A 16,794-nucleotide genomic window follows, 5' to 3' on the forward strand; every position below is an offset into this window, starting at 1 on the left:
AGGCAGACCTCAAGCAGCAGGGCAGACCTCTGGGGACAAGGCAGGCCTTAAGCAGACTGACAGTTATCTGGAGAACCAGTCACTTTTTAAAGACAGTGCATCCTGCCTCACGAGCTGTTTAGGGCCAAACTGTTTTAAAAAGGAAGGTTTAGGCCTAGCAAAGGTTAATTTTGCCAGATCAAATTGGCAGTTTAAACTTCTCTACAGGCTACAATGGCAGGCCTGAGCCTGTTCTGAAGTGCTTTTTAAGTGGGTGGCCCAACAATTGCTGCTAACCCATGGTTAGCAATTGATTTACAGGCCCTGGGTACGTGTAGAACCATGTACTAAGGAATTATAAATACATTAAATATACCAATCAGGTATAAGCCAATAGTACCATGTTTTAAGGAGAGAGAAGAAGCACTTTAGCAATAGTTAGTGGGGGTAAAGTGCACAGAGTCCTGATACCAACAATAATGAAATTCAGAAAAAGAGAGGGTTAAAGGCAGAAGGTTTGGGTATGACCTTGCAGAGAGGGCCAAGTCATACTCAGGTTTTGCATGACTACCCTAGTGGGTGGCACAAGGAGTGCTCTTGCCCAGTAGTAGCATTTAATGTACTGGTCCTTGGTACATTTAGTATCATTTACTATTTTCTTGTAGAGCAGAAGCATTTTTACCACTGATTAGCAGGAGATTACACAGAGTCCTACATGCCAACTAAAATGGGTTCAGCAGAGGAAGTCAAAGAAATCAAAGGTTTTGGGTGACCCTGCTGAGAGGGCCAGGTCCAACACCTAGGCAAAATTACATGGATCCTATGACATTTTGCCCACTATACACTTCAGCAGGCATACAATACATTTCCATTTGTAAATAATTGCTTTATGAAGGCATTATCTTTATGCAAAGCCATCTTAGGTGATCAGGCTTTGCATCAAAACCTATGAATGTCAGCACTGATCCACTTGAATAATGCCCCCATGATCCCAAGTAATGCAATGCAAAGCAGTGCAAAACACTTTTTACATTTAGAAAGCAACATCTTTCCGGCACATAAGTACTGTTTGCTCAGGAAAGCACATACCAATGAGTTACTTTGCTTCACTTTGTGTCAATTTGTTTTGCTTTGTGACACTTTACTTCACTTTATGACAATACAAAGCCCTAGTAAATCTGGGCCCATGCATCTTAATGTATCGCTAATTCAACCCTGACTCCCTGCCCAGTTTGAAAATTTTGAAAAGGACTCACTGAGAGGGTTTGGATTTGTATTTGTATTCTCTATTTATTGCCGCCATCCATTTGGGTGCGTTAACAATTTGCATTTAATCTGTACATACGTAACTTATGTGCATGTATTTCTCAAAGTACTTATTGAGCAGCTCTGGAGACTAGCCATTCTTGTTCTCACAGTCCTCATTATCTCTTTCAAGATATCCTTTGAAAAAGGACCTGCAGCTAGAAAGGAGTAATAGTTAATTTCAATGTATCTAACTGTTTTATGGCTGACATATATGTTAAAGAGTCTATTGTTCACACTATTTAACTTCTGGGAGAGTCCTGATTGGTGGCATCAGTATCTGGTATCTAGTACTAACCTAATTGGGGGAAAGTGTATAGAAAATACTTATTTTCATTTAAATATGCCATCCGGAGTGACTACTGGAGGATTCATCCTCTTAGAATTGTTGGCTGTTTCTGCACGATTTAGACACCATTGCTACTGGTCACTGACAGACCCAATGGTGCAGACGTAGGAACTCTGCAGTATGTCCACTGATAAAAGGGTTGCAGAGCAGTAGAATGTGGTGACAGCTAATTTTACATTCCTATTGCCCCCTTCTTTAACCCGTTCCCTGCTCATGACGGAACCACTCCGTCATGAGCCACGGGTGCCGTGTGCTCATGACGGAGTGGTTCCGTCATGCTGCGGCCGTTGGCGGCCGCTTCGCCCTCGCGGCACTGATTCCCCGCCTGTGCGGGCGATCAATGCAAGTGGGCGGAGTCATGACGGAACCACGCCGTCATGAGCACAGCTCGCCCGTGACTCATGACGGCGTGGTTCCGTCATGAGCATGGCGGCGCCGCGCTGACCCCAAACCCCCCCAGCGCCGCGGCGGAATTCGTGCCGCGGCGAAGGGGTTAAATCATCTATGTCAAGCTTCACTCTTGAAATGAAATAAGAAATGGTACACAAATCGGTATTTGGGTACCTTGCATAAGTCAAGTACCTGGTTCTGGACACATACAGATACCAGACTTCGAAGCCTAAGCAATAACAAGATCATTCATATCTGTGAAGAAAGAGACATATGACAAGATATTGACAGTAAAATAATGTGGGGCCTAAACTTAATGCGGGTCCCTCGGATGTTTGTATTTTGTGCGATAAAAAACATGTTCCTAAGTATTAAAACATTGTGCTACAGGGAAAAAGGAAACAAGGGTCTAGGCACCATCTTGTATTCTGGCCAAATAAGCTGCCTCATTACTAATGAAGAAAGCAGGCTTGCTTGCAATTAGAAATGTATAAACATTTTGCTGAATGAGAGCTGGGCCCTGGAAAGCATGGGACATGAGGCATATTAGCCCCTCTGCCCTCCCTTCTGATGATTCTTTAGAATGTGAGATGTAAATGCAAATTTATCTCATTTCAACTAGTGCTATTTTAATAAATGAGATTTTTACTCTACTTTTTTTTTTGCCAAGCTGAATCCATAACATTTTTAAGTAATTCTGAAAGATAAAAATCTCATGCTTACTGTCATTTATGTTTTACATAAAGACCCAGATATGCAAAACAGTCACGGAAAGCACCACAGCAGCCAAAAAATACTGTGCTGCGTTGCGCTACATGGAGGTAAGCAGAAGAGCCCCACATCTACAGAGATATAGCTCTTGCAACTTCTCTCCCTAGTGTAGGCATGGGCATAGCAATGGGAGGCAGGGGGGGTCCGCCCCGGGAAGCACAAATTTTCGGGGAGACGGACTCCACCCCCCGCTCTTACCTGCAGCTGTGGTGGGCGGCAAACCCAGGAATCGATCGCATAGGCGGGGACCGCCACAGGCGGCAAAAGGCCTAGCTACGCCATTTAGCGTCGGTGCAGATTTTACCTGTTGTGTCAGGCACACACCTTTCAGCTGTAGTGCAAGAGTGTGTGCCTGAGTCTACCATAGGTTTTGTACAAAATACTCTGCTTAGACACACTTTAAAACTTGTCCTACTTAGTATGTGTGCTGCACACATGCAAAGTAGGAAAAGAATGGAAAAATGAAAACACTTTTCCTTTTAACGCCTCCTTTCAACTGCGATTAACTTTTGGCAATAAACCATGTCTACTATTGTTTGTAGATAGAGTTTTGCATCAGAAGGCATGGGTGGTTGCATGGGAACACCCATGTGCCACCCATGTAACTTTCCCTTGGTGCTAAGTAAGTCAAAGCAGAGCTTCGCACAGCTTTGCATTACTTTCAGGGTAGTTTCCAGCGCAAAACAAGTTCTGCACTGGAAAGTAAATTAGGAAAAAAACATTTTGTGCTGCGTAGCATCACTTTTGTGACGCTAACCTAGTGCAAATATTTGTAAATCTACCCCAAAGTGTCTATTATTTTACATGCATCTACTCACATTATTAAATATCACTATTTCCTGTGTGACTATATATTTCAACTGCTACAGATGCTGAGTTTTTAAAGGATATACAGTAAAAGTCTAGCTTTGAAATGTCAAAATTGCTGGAGAATACTTTAGTTATGTTAAAAAGATTTTTTTGTTAACTGTGATCCCAACAAAACGCAAGCAGAACTAAAATCACAAAAACATTTTACGTCAGCACATTGTTTGCAAGTACATGAAAGTTTGAGAACATTTTTAACCATTTAAATCTGTGCATGATAGAACACTCATAAACTTCTAATCACAAATTAATTTAGGTACCTTAACTTTCAGTACAGAAGAAAACATTCGAGCGTCTTCGGACACGCCTCCTAAGTACACCTTCTTTGAAAAGACTGGTGCATGGTCATTCGCGTCCAGAACATCTACAAATACTGTTGCGGTATTACCTGAAAAAGGCAAAGATATCATATGTGACAAACTAATAATCAGCATATGTTAGGTTATCAGCAGCAAATATAAAATAGCCATCAGAGAATAAAAGCGTGACAGGATTGAAGATTGATAAAGGAAGACTAAAAGATCATAGATAAAATTACCTTCAGTAGAATTTGCATAGACATAAGCTCCCCTTGATCCTATGGTCCACATACATATCTCTGAAACCGTCCTCGCAAATACAAACAAATGATGGGGATCCTTTTTTTGTGTGTTGGTAGGTGAGATCTCATTCCAGAGTGGACGGAAAGCTTAAATTAACCCTGGAAACTATGGTCCAGATTTATCAACTCTTTGCACCAGTGAAAAGTCACAAAAAGTGACAAAAACCTTTTTGGGGATTTAGAATTTACTTTCCAGTGCAAAACTAATTTTGTACTAGAAAGTTGCCTAAAAGTAAGTAGTACTAGGCATTACTTTTGTTATTTTTCAGCAAGATGATGTTCCCAAGAGTGGTACATGGGTATTCTCATACATGCAACCACCGATGGTTTTTAATGCAATTCCCGATCTTCCAACTTTTGTAGACACGGCTTTGTGCTCTGTGCGGCAGGCTCAAATAAGAATAAAAGTTTTCCTTTCTGAAAACTTTTATAACTTCACATGGGGGCTGTAGTGTACAATGCACATTCGCAGAAGTAAAGACTGTTAGTCTAAATATTATGTTTTGAACTGTAGAGGCATTCTTTCAGTACAAAATATATGCTAGAATAACACACACATATTTGCACTCTGGTGGCTTTTGGGTTGTTGAGAAGGTTTTTTAATGAAATAATGGGTGTCAAAGGAGCGCTTTCATGTTGTGTGTGGAGGGTTATCAAGAAATGAAGATGCCATTTATCAGTGGGAAGAAAAAAGATATAAATTAAATGCACACAAACAATCTTGATATAAAAAATACAAATTATTTTGTGAGTAAGAGAGCCCTTCTTTTGTTCAAAGTTATTGAGCGCCACGCAATGCGCTAAAAAGGCAGAGATGCATTAGACTGTTTTCATGATTGGAAATATCTGTTCTTCATCATAATAAGTTGGCTACTCATCAGATTCAGTTGGCAACATACAATGCAAACACTGTCTATAGGAAGACCACCACAGGAAGAAGACTATTCTCCCTTGAATGTCAGTTGGCTGTTATTGAAAGTCTTGCTGTTGTAGAAGAAGTAGAATCTATTTAATCTGTTAGGGAAGACGTTGAAAAGCTGCAGGATCATCCCTTTGCCGACTACATTACTGCATGGGAGCAAAAATAGTTGACGATCTCGCAGGTGCAGAGTTTGCACTTGGCAAAGGAAGAGGCAGGAGAGTGTATATTATTGTCCCCAATGCCTTATCTCATCCTAGCCTGTGTTTTTCAACTTGCTTCACCTTCTACCACACAAAATTGAAGTTCTAGACTGAAGTGGAGCACACAGATTAAGAGTTACTTTCTGCACCAAATAGCTGTTCATGGATACATTAATTCCATGGCCCATTACTTGAATATCTATCTAGGTTCTATCTTCTATCCAAATTGAAATGAACCCCAATCCAAGATTTTTTCTCCCCACATTTTATTTGAGTTACTGTGTCTTCACTGAGTCCAGGAAAGAGGCACATGTTGAGCTTTTTTTTGTCTGCTTGTTACCTTCATCCTACGGCAAAATGTTGCAAATGTGCTGTCCACCATATAACAAGAGCATTAAATCAAATGCACTGCAAAGTGGACAGGGGAGACATCATGGGCTAGATGTACTAAAAAGTCATACAATACAGCAAGACTTGCTGCGCTGCATGGTATGACAGAGCAACAGATCTCTCTCTCTGTGCTGAAGCACTGAGCGCAGCATAGCCCACGACAGGTACCCTTGTACCATGCTGTAACGGTGCCTGATTTACATGCAGGATTGTTTTGTGCAGGAAGGGACAACCTTTTATGTGTGCTGAAGTATATGCACACATAGAAGGAGGTGGTAACAAGGAGAAATAAACATATTTCTCCTTGTTAGACCTTACCTGGGAAGACATAGAATGTTGATGGATTCCTAGGTTTACAAGTATTAGTAAATCTGGAAATGCAGCAAAAACCATTGGTGGATGCATGGGAACACCCATGCTCAACCCATGGGACCCCTTCCCAACGCAGTGTATTGCAAGCGCAACAACTTGCACTGCCTTGTGTTATTTCAGATTTACTTTGCAACACAGATCCACAGAGCCATGCATGGTGGCTCTGTGTATTTGTATTTGTAATTTGTATTTGTAAGGAAATTTATATAGCGCATGTATACCGACAGGTCTCTTAGCGCTGACAGAAGGAGATTGCAAAGTTAGCCCGGTAAAGACAGTCCTGGTCATAGGGAACTTAGAAATTGTCTCTAAAAAGCAGCGTTTTCAGTATCTTTCGAAAGGGGAGTAGGCCTGGTTCTTTCCGTACGACGTCCGGCAGTTGATTCCAAAGGCGAGGCAGGATCACCGAGAAAGCTCGCCCGCCCTTGGAGGCCAAGTTGCTTCGGGGACAGACCAGATGGAGAGCGTCTGTAGAACGCAGTAGGCGTCCTGGAATATACCTGGCCAAACGATCCCTGATGTAGCTGGGAGCGTGGCCATAGAGGGACTTGTGGGCGATACATAGGGCCTTAAATTTAGCGCGTTGTCTAACGGGCAGCCAGTGTAGCTTTAGAAGCAGAGGTGATGCATGAGACCTTCTAGGAAGGCTAAAGACTAACCTAGCAGCATCATTCTGGCCCACCTGGAGCCGGTTAGTGAGTTTCTGCGGGAGACCTAGGTACAGCGCATTTCCATAGTCAAGGCGAGATAGAATAGTAGCCGAGACTATGGTTTTCATGGTAGAAGTGGACAGAATGGGGGCCAGTTTCCTCAATTGTCTCATAATACCCGAGCAAGTGCCCACCACAGAAGAGACTTGATGGCTTAGTGAGAGTTCTGCATCAATCTTGATTCCCAAGCTTTTCACAACTGGGGATGGGCATGGAGGAGTCCCAAGTTCTTTGGGCCAGAACAGGCCACCCCAGGAGTTGTTAATAGTTGGGATGACGAGGAGCTCCGTTTTATCCGGGTTAATTTTCAGAGAGTTAGCAGTCATCCAGCTAGTTGTGAATCTTAAAATGTTTTGAGCCGTCTCCTGGGCCTGAGCTGAGTTGTCAATCCTCAAAATGAGCTGTGTGTCGTCAGCATAGTTAAAAACACGACAGTCAAGATTGGATAAGGCGGCCACTAAAGGTTGCAGATAGATGTTGAAGAGCAGCGGGGATAGAGCAGAGCCCTGTGGTACGCCGCATGGAATGACACCTTTCTTAGAGGAACGGTCGCCAAGCTGCACCCTTTGCGAGCGAATCGAGAGGAAAGATTTTAACCAGTCAAGGGCCGAGCCCCTGAGTCCCAGGTCCAACAGACGGCTCAGCAGGATGGAATGACTGACCGTATCAAATGCTGCAGAGAGGTCCAAGAGCACAAGTGCGCTCGGCTCTCTCTTATCAGCATTCAATCTAAGGTCGTCGAGGACGGACAGCATGACTAACTCCGTACTATGGTATGCTCTAAAACCTGCCTGACGAGGATGTAGAAGCTTAAATGTGTCCAAAAAACCAGAAAGGTGTTTTAGGACATGTTGCTCCATGACTTTAGCCAGAAAAGGGAGCTGTGAAATAGGCCTATAATTTTTCAAATCAGCCTTATCAGCTCCTGGCTTTTTCAATAGAGGGATAACTCGAGCCTCCTTCAGATTGGCATATTAAATATGAATTAAGGGCTTTCGTTGCCTTGCATTCCCTTGTGTGCCAATGCAAGCTCATGATAAATCTGGTGCCATGTTTTGACTGAGTACCCTTTCCACTAAACCCTAATGCCTTTAGGTTTTCTAGAAGTGCTCTTAAGGGAAATTAGTAGAGTCTTTACCAGCACGTTTAGCCCAGTTTTCAAAGATAGATTTGCTCACACTGTCCGAGGATTGGGCCCTAGGTCCATCCTCAGCCACCCAGAACTTACTTCCACACAGGAAGTAGCTGGATTTAGTATACTGAATGTGCTGGCGGCACTTGAAAGAAAAATCTTTCTGAGCCTAATAAGGCTGCCACAGTAAGCCGCTAGTAAAGGTGAACCTGGCACTCTCACATTGTTAGAACTTTGGGTGAGACAGACAATAACAGGTAATCAAAGCACAGCCTAGGTTTTATTAATAGGAATCTCATGTAGTAGAAGGCAGATGATTGAAACTCTGGTCAAGGCACTGACCCCCAGCAGTAGGTGGTGTCGCTGCAATTGTGTGACTGCTGGGTGATTGAATGTGTAACTTTTGGATGGTGGTATGTGTGGCTGTTGGCTGGTAGAATGCGTGGTTGTTGGATGGCAGCATGTGTGTCTGTGGCTGGCAGAACATGTGGCTGTTAGCTGGAAGAATTTAAGGCTGTTGGCTAGCAGTATGTAAACTGTTGGCTGGTGGTATGTATTGTGATTGGCTAGCGGTATGTGTGGCTGTTGGGTGGTAATATATGTGCAGTGGTTTGATAGATATTTATTTGTTTGTATGTAAGTTGGCTGATGACTGGTTTAATAGTAGCGTGACTGGTGTTTCAGTTCCGTGGGTGTATGTAAGAAATTGGGTTACTGCTTGATGGGGTGAAACCCTTGCTCAACCCTCTGGTAGCAAGGCACAGAGCAGCCAGACTTCACTTGGAGGTAACGTGTAAAGTATTTATGAAGCATTTCAAACAGCAACATGGTGAAAACACAACACAAGAAAAATAGAAACTTATAAAAATAGAGCTAAATTTGGTCACTAAAACAAGACAAACAATACAAAAATTCAATCAGTAGAACTGGAGATATACAATTTTAAAGATTTAAGTGAAAATAACACCAAAAAGCTTAAAGCAGCACTCGTGGCTTTCTGGTCATGCAAGACCAGGAGAAAGTCACACGATAAGGCCGAACAAGATGGAGCGTGAGTCGGATACAGGGGTCAGGTCAGTCCCGCTGAAAGGTCAAGCACAAAGAGACCTGTTCCCAGTGGAGGGGACTGCGAGGAGTGGAGATTATCAGCGGATAGTCATAGACGTAGCCTGAAGAGCAGGCCTGGCATCGCAGATAGTCATTTTTGTAGTGCGAAGATCCTGTTTTGTCTTCATGAGTAGGCATGCTAGAGCTTCACGGTGGCGCTCGCCACGAGCAGTCAATGCTGTAGCAGGAAGAGTCGGATGACAGAACTATGCGTTGGTGGGCAGTGCACGGCTTTGGAGCCAACTGTCCCTTTTCATGTCTCAAAGAGCCCGAAAGCTTCAAATGAGCCTCTCTGAGGCCACACCAAGGGTCCAGTACCTGAGGGGTATCACTTGGGGGGTCAGGGGTTTGCTCCAGCTGAACCTCGGTGCTTGTTCTGGTTGTTGGGAGCCAGTTGTGACTCTCTGACTCTGAACAGGAGTCCACGGAACTAGCTCTTTGAGTTGGGAGTCCTGGGTTCAGGTATAGGTCCAAATCCCTCTGATTCAGGCAAGAGGGCAGCAGGGCAGCAATCCATCAAGGCAACAGTCCAGCAAGGCAGTAGTCCAGCAAGTCAGCTCTCCAGTAGTCCAGTAGAGTGGTAGTCCTTTCAGCAGCACAGCCGTCCTTCCTGCCAGAGTTTCCACAGGTTGAGAAGTATACTGAAGAATGGTGTCTGAGTTCCAATTAATCTTTTGAAGTGGAGAAAGCTTCTAGAGGTTCCCCGTTGAAGTCCCAAGGCTTCCTGCTCCCGTGGCCTGGCTCCAGACTAACTACAGGGGGTTTCTGCAGCCCTTTGTGTGGTGGCAGGACACAGACTATTCAGTCATAAGTAGGGCAGTGCCCTCACGTCCTGCCAGCAATGGCCCATCCAGGCACGACTATGCTCCCGATTCATATACAAAGCCCAACTGTCACGTGACCAAAGCAGAAAAAGGTCAACTTTCTAAACGGGTCTCTCGTGATGCGGAGTAATCCTGTTGAGGCACTAGTGGGCGGGATCCGTAAACATTCAATGTACAAAGTAAGAGCCCTATGTTAATTAGTTATAGAGGCTGCGTGAATATTTTGTGCCTGCTCTTACCAACAACAGACAAAAATGATTCAAGCAAACCTTTACATATGTCCTCTCATGTCTGTCCATTCAGCCTTATATAGCATACATATGACTCAAGATATACTAATAAACATTGCCTTGATTAACACACACAAACATTGAAATAATCACACAGCCTGTATAATCAACGTATAGATGGTATAGGGGGTCTTACTTTGTATATTGAACTTGCTAAAAGTGTCATTTTCAAAATTATAATTCAAAATCTGACTTTACTATTAAAGAGGGCTTTTGAATAAAATTTGTTAGACACTAAACTCGACCTTCCTTCCTGCTCCTAATTGGAAGTTACTGCTTTTTAATTGTAATAAGGTAACTCCATTGTTATTCTATGGGAGAGGCAGGTCTTGCAGTAGTGAAAAACAAATTTAAGAGTTTGTCATTACCAGGATGTGTAGAACTTCAAAGTACACGTCCAACATTTTTAATACACTGCACCCTGCCCTCTAGGCTGTTCAGGGCCTACACTAGGCATGATGTATATCTATTAAAATGGCGGGATGTTGTTTGAACATTGGCGATCTGGTCTGCTCTGGTGGAGGTGACCTTGGCAGCTAGGGACTTGGAGTCCCAGAATCCCAGCCCAGAGGAAAAGGAGGAGTCCCTTCCGCACCCCACACTGAAGAGCGCTCGTGACCGTCCGTGAAGCGGGATGTTATTTGAAAATTGGCAGTCTGGTGTGGTGGAGGTGACCTCGGCAGCTAGGGACTCAGAGTCCCAGAATGCCAGCCTGGAGGAGGAGTTGCTCCCGCACCGCATGCTGAAAAGCGCTCATGTCCTCCTGCGGCGTGGGACGCGTTAGGCCAAGCCTGGGCCAAGAGCGGGTCCGTCTGTGCCCATCAGCAGCCAGAGGAGGCTTGGCTCGGTCCCCCCTCTTGGTCACTTGGTCCACAGATCCTCCTTCCCTCAGTAGAGGGGCCAGCAGTGATATAGCAGTCAGCAGTTCCCACAGAAATGTGCATCAGTTAAGGACATGAACTATGCCTCAAGAGCAGGTAGGAAGCACCTCCTTTTCTCCTGAACCTTGGCCGACCGAGTTACAACATTTTTAACTGGATAAAAGACTTAACATTGCCATTGGTGTTTGTCCTGGTTTTTAGCGTTTTGGGTCACAATTACGGTTACAACAAGATGTATGTTTTGTTGAGTTTAATTTAGCATCTGTTAGTCATCAGGACTGAGTTGAACTATCATGTGAAAACGCAAGGTGGTTGTGTTGACCTCTAAGGCATCCACAGGCACTGTAATTACCATGGACTCCCTCTTAGAAAGGGCGGCTGGGATCCTGGACAAACAGACAGAGTTAGTGACCTGGCACCTTTCTTGCTCCCCTTTTAATTGTCTCTTTACTAGCCCTTTGAGAACATCACCATTGCTGCTCCCTGAATTTGCACCAGGATTATCATCCCTGTTGGTTCTGCATTAATCGGGTAGTGCATTGCGCCTACCTGCATCCTAGGCCTGTGCTACCTTGGTTGAATTTTTGTTTCCTCATGAGCAGGGCAATGGCAGCACCACCAAGTCAACAGCCATTCATCTGCCAACTCCGGGGGAATCAGAGTAGGTGCTGTAGCCGACGCCAAAAGAAAGCATTCCTTGACCGGTAGTAAAGGTGAGCGTCTGAGAGCTGAGGGTATGGAGCAAAAGACACATGACCCCCAAAACATCGCGGCTATGATGGAAACCTTTTTGGGTTCTCTACTGGCTGCAATGGATCAAAAACTAGACCAACGTATGAAACAACTAACATCCATAGAAACGGAACTTCTCAACTTAAACCAGCGTATTTCAATGGGGGAGAAAGCACCCATGCTGATTCTGTAGCACTAATTGGTTCTGCCAGCACTGAGGCTCTTACACTCGGTGACCAATGTACAAGGAGGAAGAAGCGATCACAATCAAAACCCATGTTGGAGAGTGCCACTCACCTTTCATGGTTCTCAAGGCTCCCACAAAATTCAGCATTGCTATTAGGAGGGTCTGAAGGTGGGGGTCTTCTTCAGAGGATACTAGCACGAGAGATCACCATGGGCCCATCAGGAACGTGGGGGGAAATATTCAAAGAAGGCGAGGAGACTCTAAATCAGGGGTGGTCGGGTTCTGCAACACATAACTCAGTTACTTTACATCTTCCACCTGAATCCACAACGTTTGTAATGGTTTTGGGGAATGCACCTGTGCTTTCACCTGGTTTTCCTCAGGAGACTTTTCTCAGTTGAAGAATAAAGTCTTGCACTGGTTGAACCGCAACACAACAATTGGATTCAGGGTGGTAAGATACATTAATACGGTGCATAGACTTGACTGGGTAGGTAGGTCCAAAAGGAATTGCGAAGGAGACTGTGTCATCAATAATGTTAACAGACCACATATTGCAGAAAGGATCCTCTCTTCTACCACCTTAAGTATCCCCTCAGGCTTTCATTCGACTATTGTGGCCCCCCCCTGGGCTTTTTCTATAGATCCTCTTCTACCGGACAGAGCACTACTAGACACCTTAAACAGGCCCAGCACGGATGGCTGCTTCTGACATACTTCTCTTTAGCAGCTTTGCTTCCCTGAGTTCCCTGGATAACTGTGATTGACTGTCAGGGGCGGCCCCTGTGGAGTTAAAGATAACTACGAACCGAAGTGACTGTGTCCCGTTAGGCTGCGGTTCCTTGGTTGGGAAGGACTGCAAATTTGTCTCATGGAACATAGCTGGTTTGGCAAATAAGATTTCAGATCCCATTTGGAAATTATTTATGAAACATTTTGATGTGATTTGTTTACAGGAAACGTGGGCCACTGAGAACATTTTCTTCATCGAGAGATATAAGTCTTTTTTCGTTCCTGCCATCCCTTCGTTGTCATGAAGACCGAAGGGGGTTTTGGTGGTTTATGTCTCCTTAGCAGTACAATGCAGAATTGTCATGATGCCCACAGCTAACTCTGGTCTTCAAGCTCTGTCAGTTAAAAGCAGGCCCGTTTACTGGTGCTTTTGCATTTCTATAAAGCTACTTACTCTCGCCCAGATGTTTGCAAAATATCTCTGTTGGGTGCTTTTTAAGAAAGCAGTGCATCTTAGACTATAACAAATTAATGATTGCAGGATATTTTAATATTCATCTGTGTGGTGACCCAAGGGTGGCGGGTTTCAGAGATCTGGGTTGCTCACTTTGGATGGGAATTCATTTTGAGCATACCACTCAGGGAGACTCTCTTAAACCCTAGTGAATGAATTTGATTTAACTTCAACTTTGTGTAAAATGGACCCTGGCAGGAAGGCCATCAACCCCACTTTTTCAAGGAGGGGCTGTGACTCATGTATTGATTTTTTTCTTGTTTCAACCCCTCTTTTTTATCTGATCCAGGTGACATCATAGAAGCCTTTAAGGTCATCTCTAGTACCATAACAGATCATCTCAGTGACCCAGCTGGGCGACCTTCTGACCTGACCCCAGATGGCTTGACTCAGCTTGCTCTTGTGCATCTAGGAAGTTAAAGGAGGCACTAGCCTATGGACAGAGAGATCCCGACTTAATAAAGATACTTTGTAGACTTTATAAAGCCGAAATAGTGAGTCGCAAGGCTGTGTTGAAGGACTAGGCATGGAGTGAGCTTATGGAGGCAAGTACTTTAAGGAGAAGCACAACGTTTTTGAGCATTATAAATAGTCCTCTCTTGGCAGTAGATGCAGGTAATACCCTCGGGGTCCACATTACAGAGGATGAATGGGTTCACGATTTTGAGGAAATGTTCCAGTGCCCTCCTGGTGAGACTTCAGCCACTGGAGTAGGTGAAGAGAAATCCACCCTGGTATTTTCAGCTGAAGAAGTTAGGAAGGGCATTGTGGGGCTGTCCAGAAATAAGGCACTAGGGTCAGATGGGGTTCCTACCAATCTTCACATTTTCAACTTGAACTTGTGGGTACCAGCTCTCCCATCAATTATCAATGCTGCCGTGAGAGCCGGCCCCCCTGGTTCCTGGGCTATATCTACCACTGGTAATGGTAGAAAGAGACAGTACCCATTGCTACAGGTAAATCTCCCTCCTGGATTCAATGGTTAAGGTGGTCAGACACATTTTATGAGATAGGTTGAACTGCCGGGCAGATGAAAATAACATCTTAGCAGATGCCCAGTATGGTTTTTGTCCAGGTTGGTTGACTGTGGACCAATGTTTAAGTCTGTTTTTGATTCTTACCAAGTATACGGTTGCATGCCCTGGTACTATCTATTTGGCCTTTATGGACTTGTCAGCCGTGTTTGATCGCGTCAATAGAACTAAGCTCTGGCAGACCATGTTGCTTATTGGGGTGGATAAATATATCGTCCCTTTCCTGCGGGACCTCCATAGAGACACAAAGGCTGAGGTTCGATATAGACAAGACTTTAAGGTTACCCAGCAGTTTTCAGAGTCAGGCAGTGGTGTATTTTGGCCCCTTTCTTGTTTAATATATACCTAAATAACTTGGAGAAAGTACTTGTGAAGTCCAAGGTGGACTATCCCCAGGTGCACCGGCAAGCCCTACCAGTTCTCCTGTACGCAGATGATGCGGTCCTCATAGCTAAAACCATGAGGGGACTGCAAACTCTGCTCAACTCCTTCGCCTTATTCATGGAAGAACTAGACCTGCTGATAAATAATTTGAGATTGTACGTGTTGCAGGTGGGACCGTGTTCAAGAAAGTCTTATCCTTTTTGGGTCGGATCTGTCCCTATCCCTCGGACAAATGTTGTTCCTATATGGGAGTTCGGTTAGATGACAACATGAATTGGGGACCTTAAAAAACCGAAAGAAAGAGAAACTAACATGGGCCAATGCCGCCATTTTTAACTTTGCCTCGAGATTAGGAAAGATACAGATTGGGGCTCTTTTGCAGATATATAGGGCTAAGTGTATTGCAAAGGTGTCCTATGGTAGTGAAATTTGGGGATACGTCACCCATGAGGAATTACAAGTAGTTGAAAATAGCTTTTGAGACAGCTTTTAAGTGTACCGCAGGGGACTTCAACCATAGTGGTTCACGAAAAGATGGGCATGGCTTATTGACTTATTGGGCCTTTCACCCCCTTTTCCTGTGGATTAACATTTGGCTCAGCCAGGGGACTACTTTTAACAAATTGATCTTGAAGGACTGTATGGCCCCTGATCATGATCAGCATATCCCTTGGCTTAACTATAAAAAGGAATGTTTTTTGATCCTAGGAAGAGGCAATTTATTTTCCTATCCTGAACTGGTGAATAGGAAGGATCTGGGATGAGTAAAGGAGTCCTTTTTGTAGACCGCAAACCCTAGATAGGGAAGATCGGGAGTCAAGGAAGCCTAGTGTATGCAGGTTTGTTATCCTGAAAACCGTGCAAGGCACGTATCTATATCTTTTAGGGCTGTTAAGTGGTTACATTTGATTTTTATTGACAAGGTTCTGTTTTGATCTTTTTTATCTACTTCTAGCACAGCCACATGGGTGTAACAGGGATCAGAGCTAATGTCCTGTGGGTGCAATAGGAAGTCTCAACAGGACATGCTCCATTTCGTAATGTTCTGTGGCTATTAAGAGTTCCTTGGGAAGACTTATATCATCCCCATTCTGAAATGTATAAGTTTTGGCAGGTGTGCCCAGCTCTTATTTTCTTACAAATGCTATCCGGCAAAAACAATTTTCGTGTTGTTAGCATTTTAAAATCCGCTGTAAGACTCAGATCTAGCTGTGACTAGTAGTTAGAGGTATATTAAAGCTGACTGCGATGTGACCCCGGAAGTATTGTTATCCTATACTTTGGTTTATGAATTTATCTTTTATCCCCTTTTTATTCATATATTATACATATACACTATAATAGTATATATTTTTTTATATATAGTATCCAATGCTATCTGATAGAGATTTTTAGCTACAGGTACATATTGTGTATTTGACTTTATTTTTTTTTCCAAAAGCCAAATAAAAGTGATTTGATGGCATTAAAAAGGAAGGGTTAAGCCTGGGAAAAGGTTTATTTTGCGAGGTCAACATGGCAGTTTAAAACTGCACACACAGGATGTGATGGAAGGCCCGAGACATGTTTAAGGTACTACTTAAGTGGGTGGCACAATAAGTGCGGCAGGCCCACTAGTGGCATTTAATTTGCAAGCCCTGGGCACATGATGTACTATGTTATTAGGGACCTACAAGTAAATTAAATATGCCAACTGGGTGTAAGCCAATTTTACCATGTTTAGAAGAGAAAGCACCCTAGCACTTGTTAGCAGTGGAAACGTTTGCAGAGTCCTCAGAGGCAACAAAAACAGGTTCAGAAAACAGGGTCAGAAAACAAGAGGGTGAAGGCACAACGTTTGGGGATTGTGTGTTTTGTGCCCAAGCAGGTAGAATGAATGGCTTTGTGTAGTGTGCATTAAAAGTGTGTGAATGGACCTTAAAAGTTTTGGTGCGTTGACATGACTTTACAGCTCACTACCAATAAGTGATGGATTCAATATTCTGATACAGTTATTAGAACTTACTCTTTGACCCTACAGATGGATGGACTCTGAAGGAGCATTAACAACCCCACACAATTTTGAAAACTGAACACCCAAAGGATTCCAGGGCAGTGTAACTTGTGTGTATTTCACTCACC

The 16,794-nt window shown here is 43.8% G+C and overlaps 1 protein-coding gene across 1 annotated transcript in view; it reads right to left on the minus strand.

Annotated features, from left to right (window-relative positions):
• Positions 1–16,794, minus strand: part of PCDH15 (protocadherin related 15) — a 2,378,624-nt gene that overhangs the window by 363,879 nt on the left and 1,997,951 nt on the right. Inside the window, exon 26 of the mRNA XM_085614969.1 lies at positions 3,922–4,049. Within this exon, the coding sequence (XP_085471095.1) occupies positions 3,922–4,049 (128 nt within the window). The remainder of the gene's footprint in view (positions 1–3,921; positions 4,050–16,794) is intronic.

The sequence above is a fragment of the Triturus cristatus genome, chromosome 1_2 (genome assembly GCF_964204655.1).
Source record: "Triturus cristatus chromosome 1_2, aTriCri1.1, whole genome shotgun sequence".
In the NCBI taxonomy this organism is placed as follows: Eukaryota; Metazoa; Chordata; class Amphibia; order Caudata; family Salamandridae; genus Triturus; species Triturus cristatus.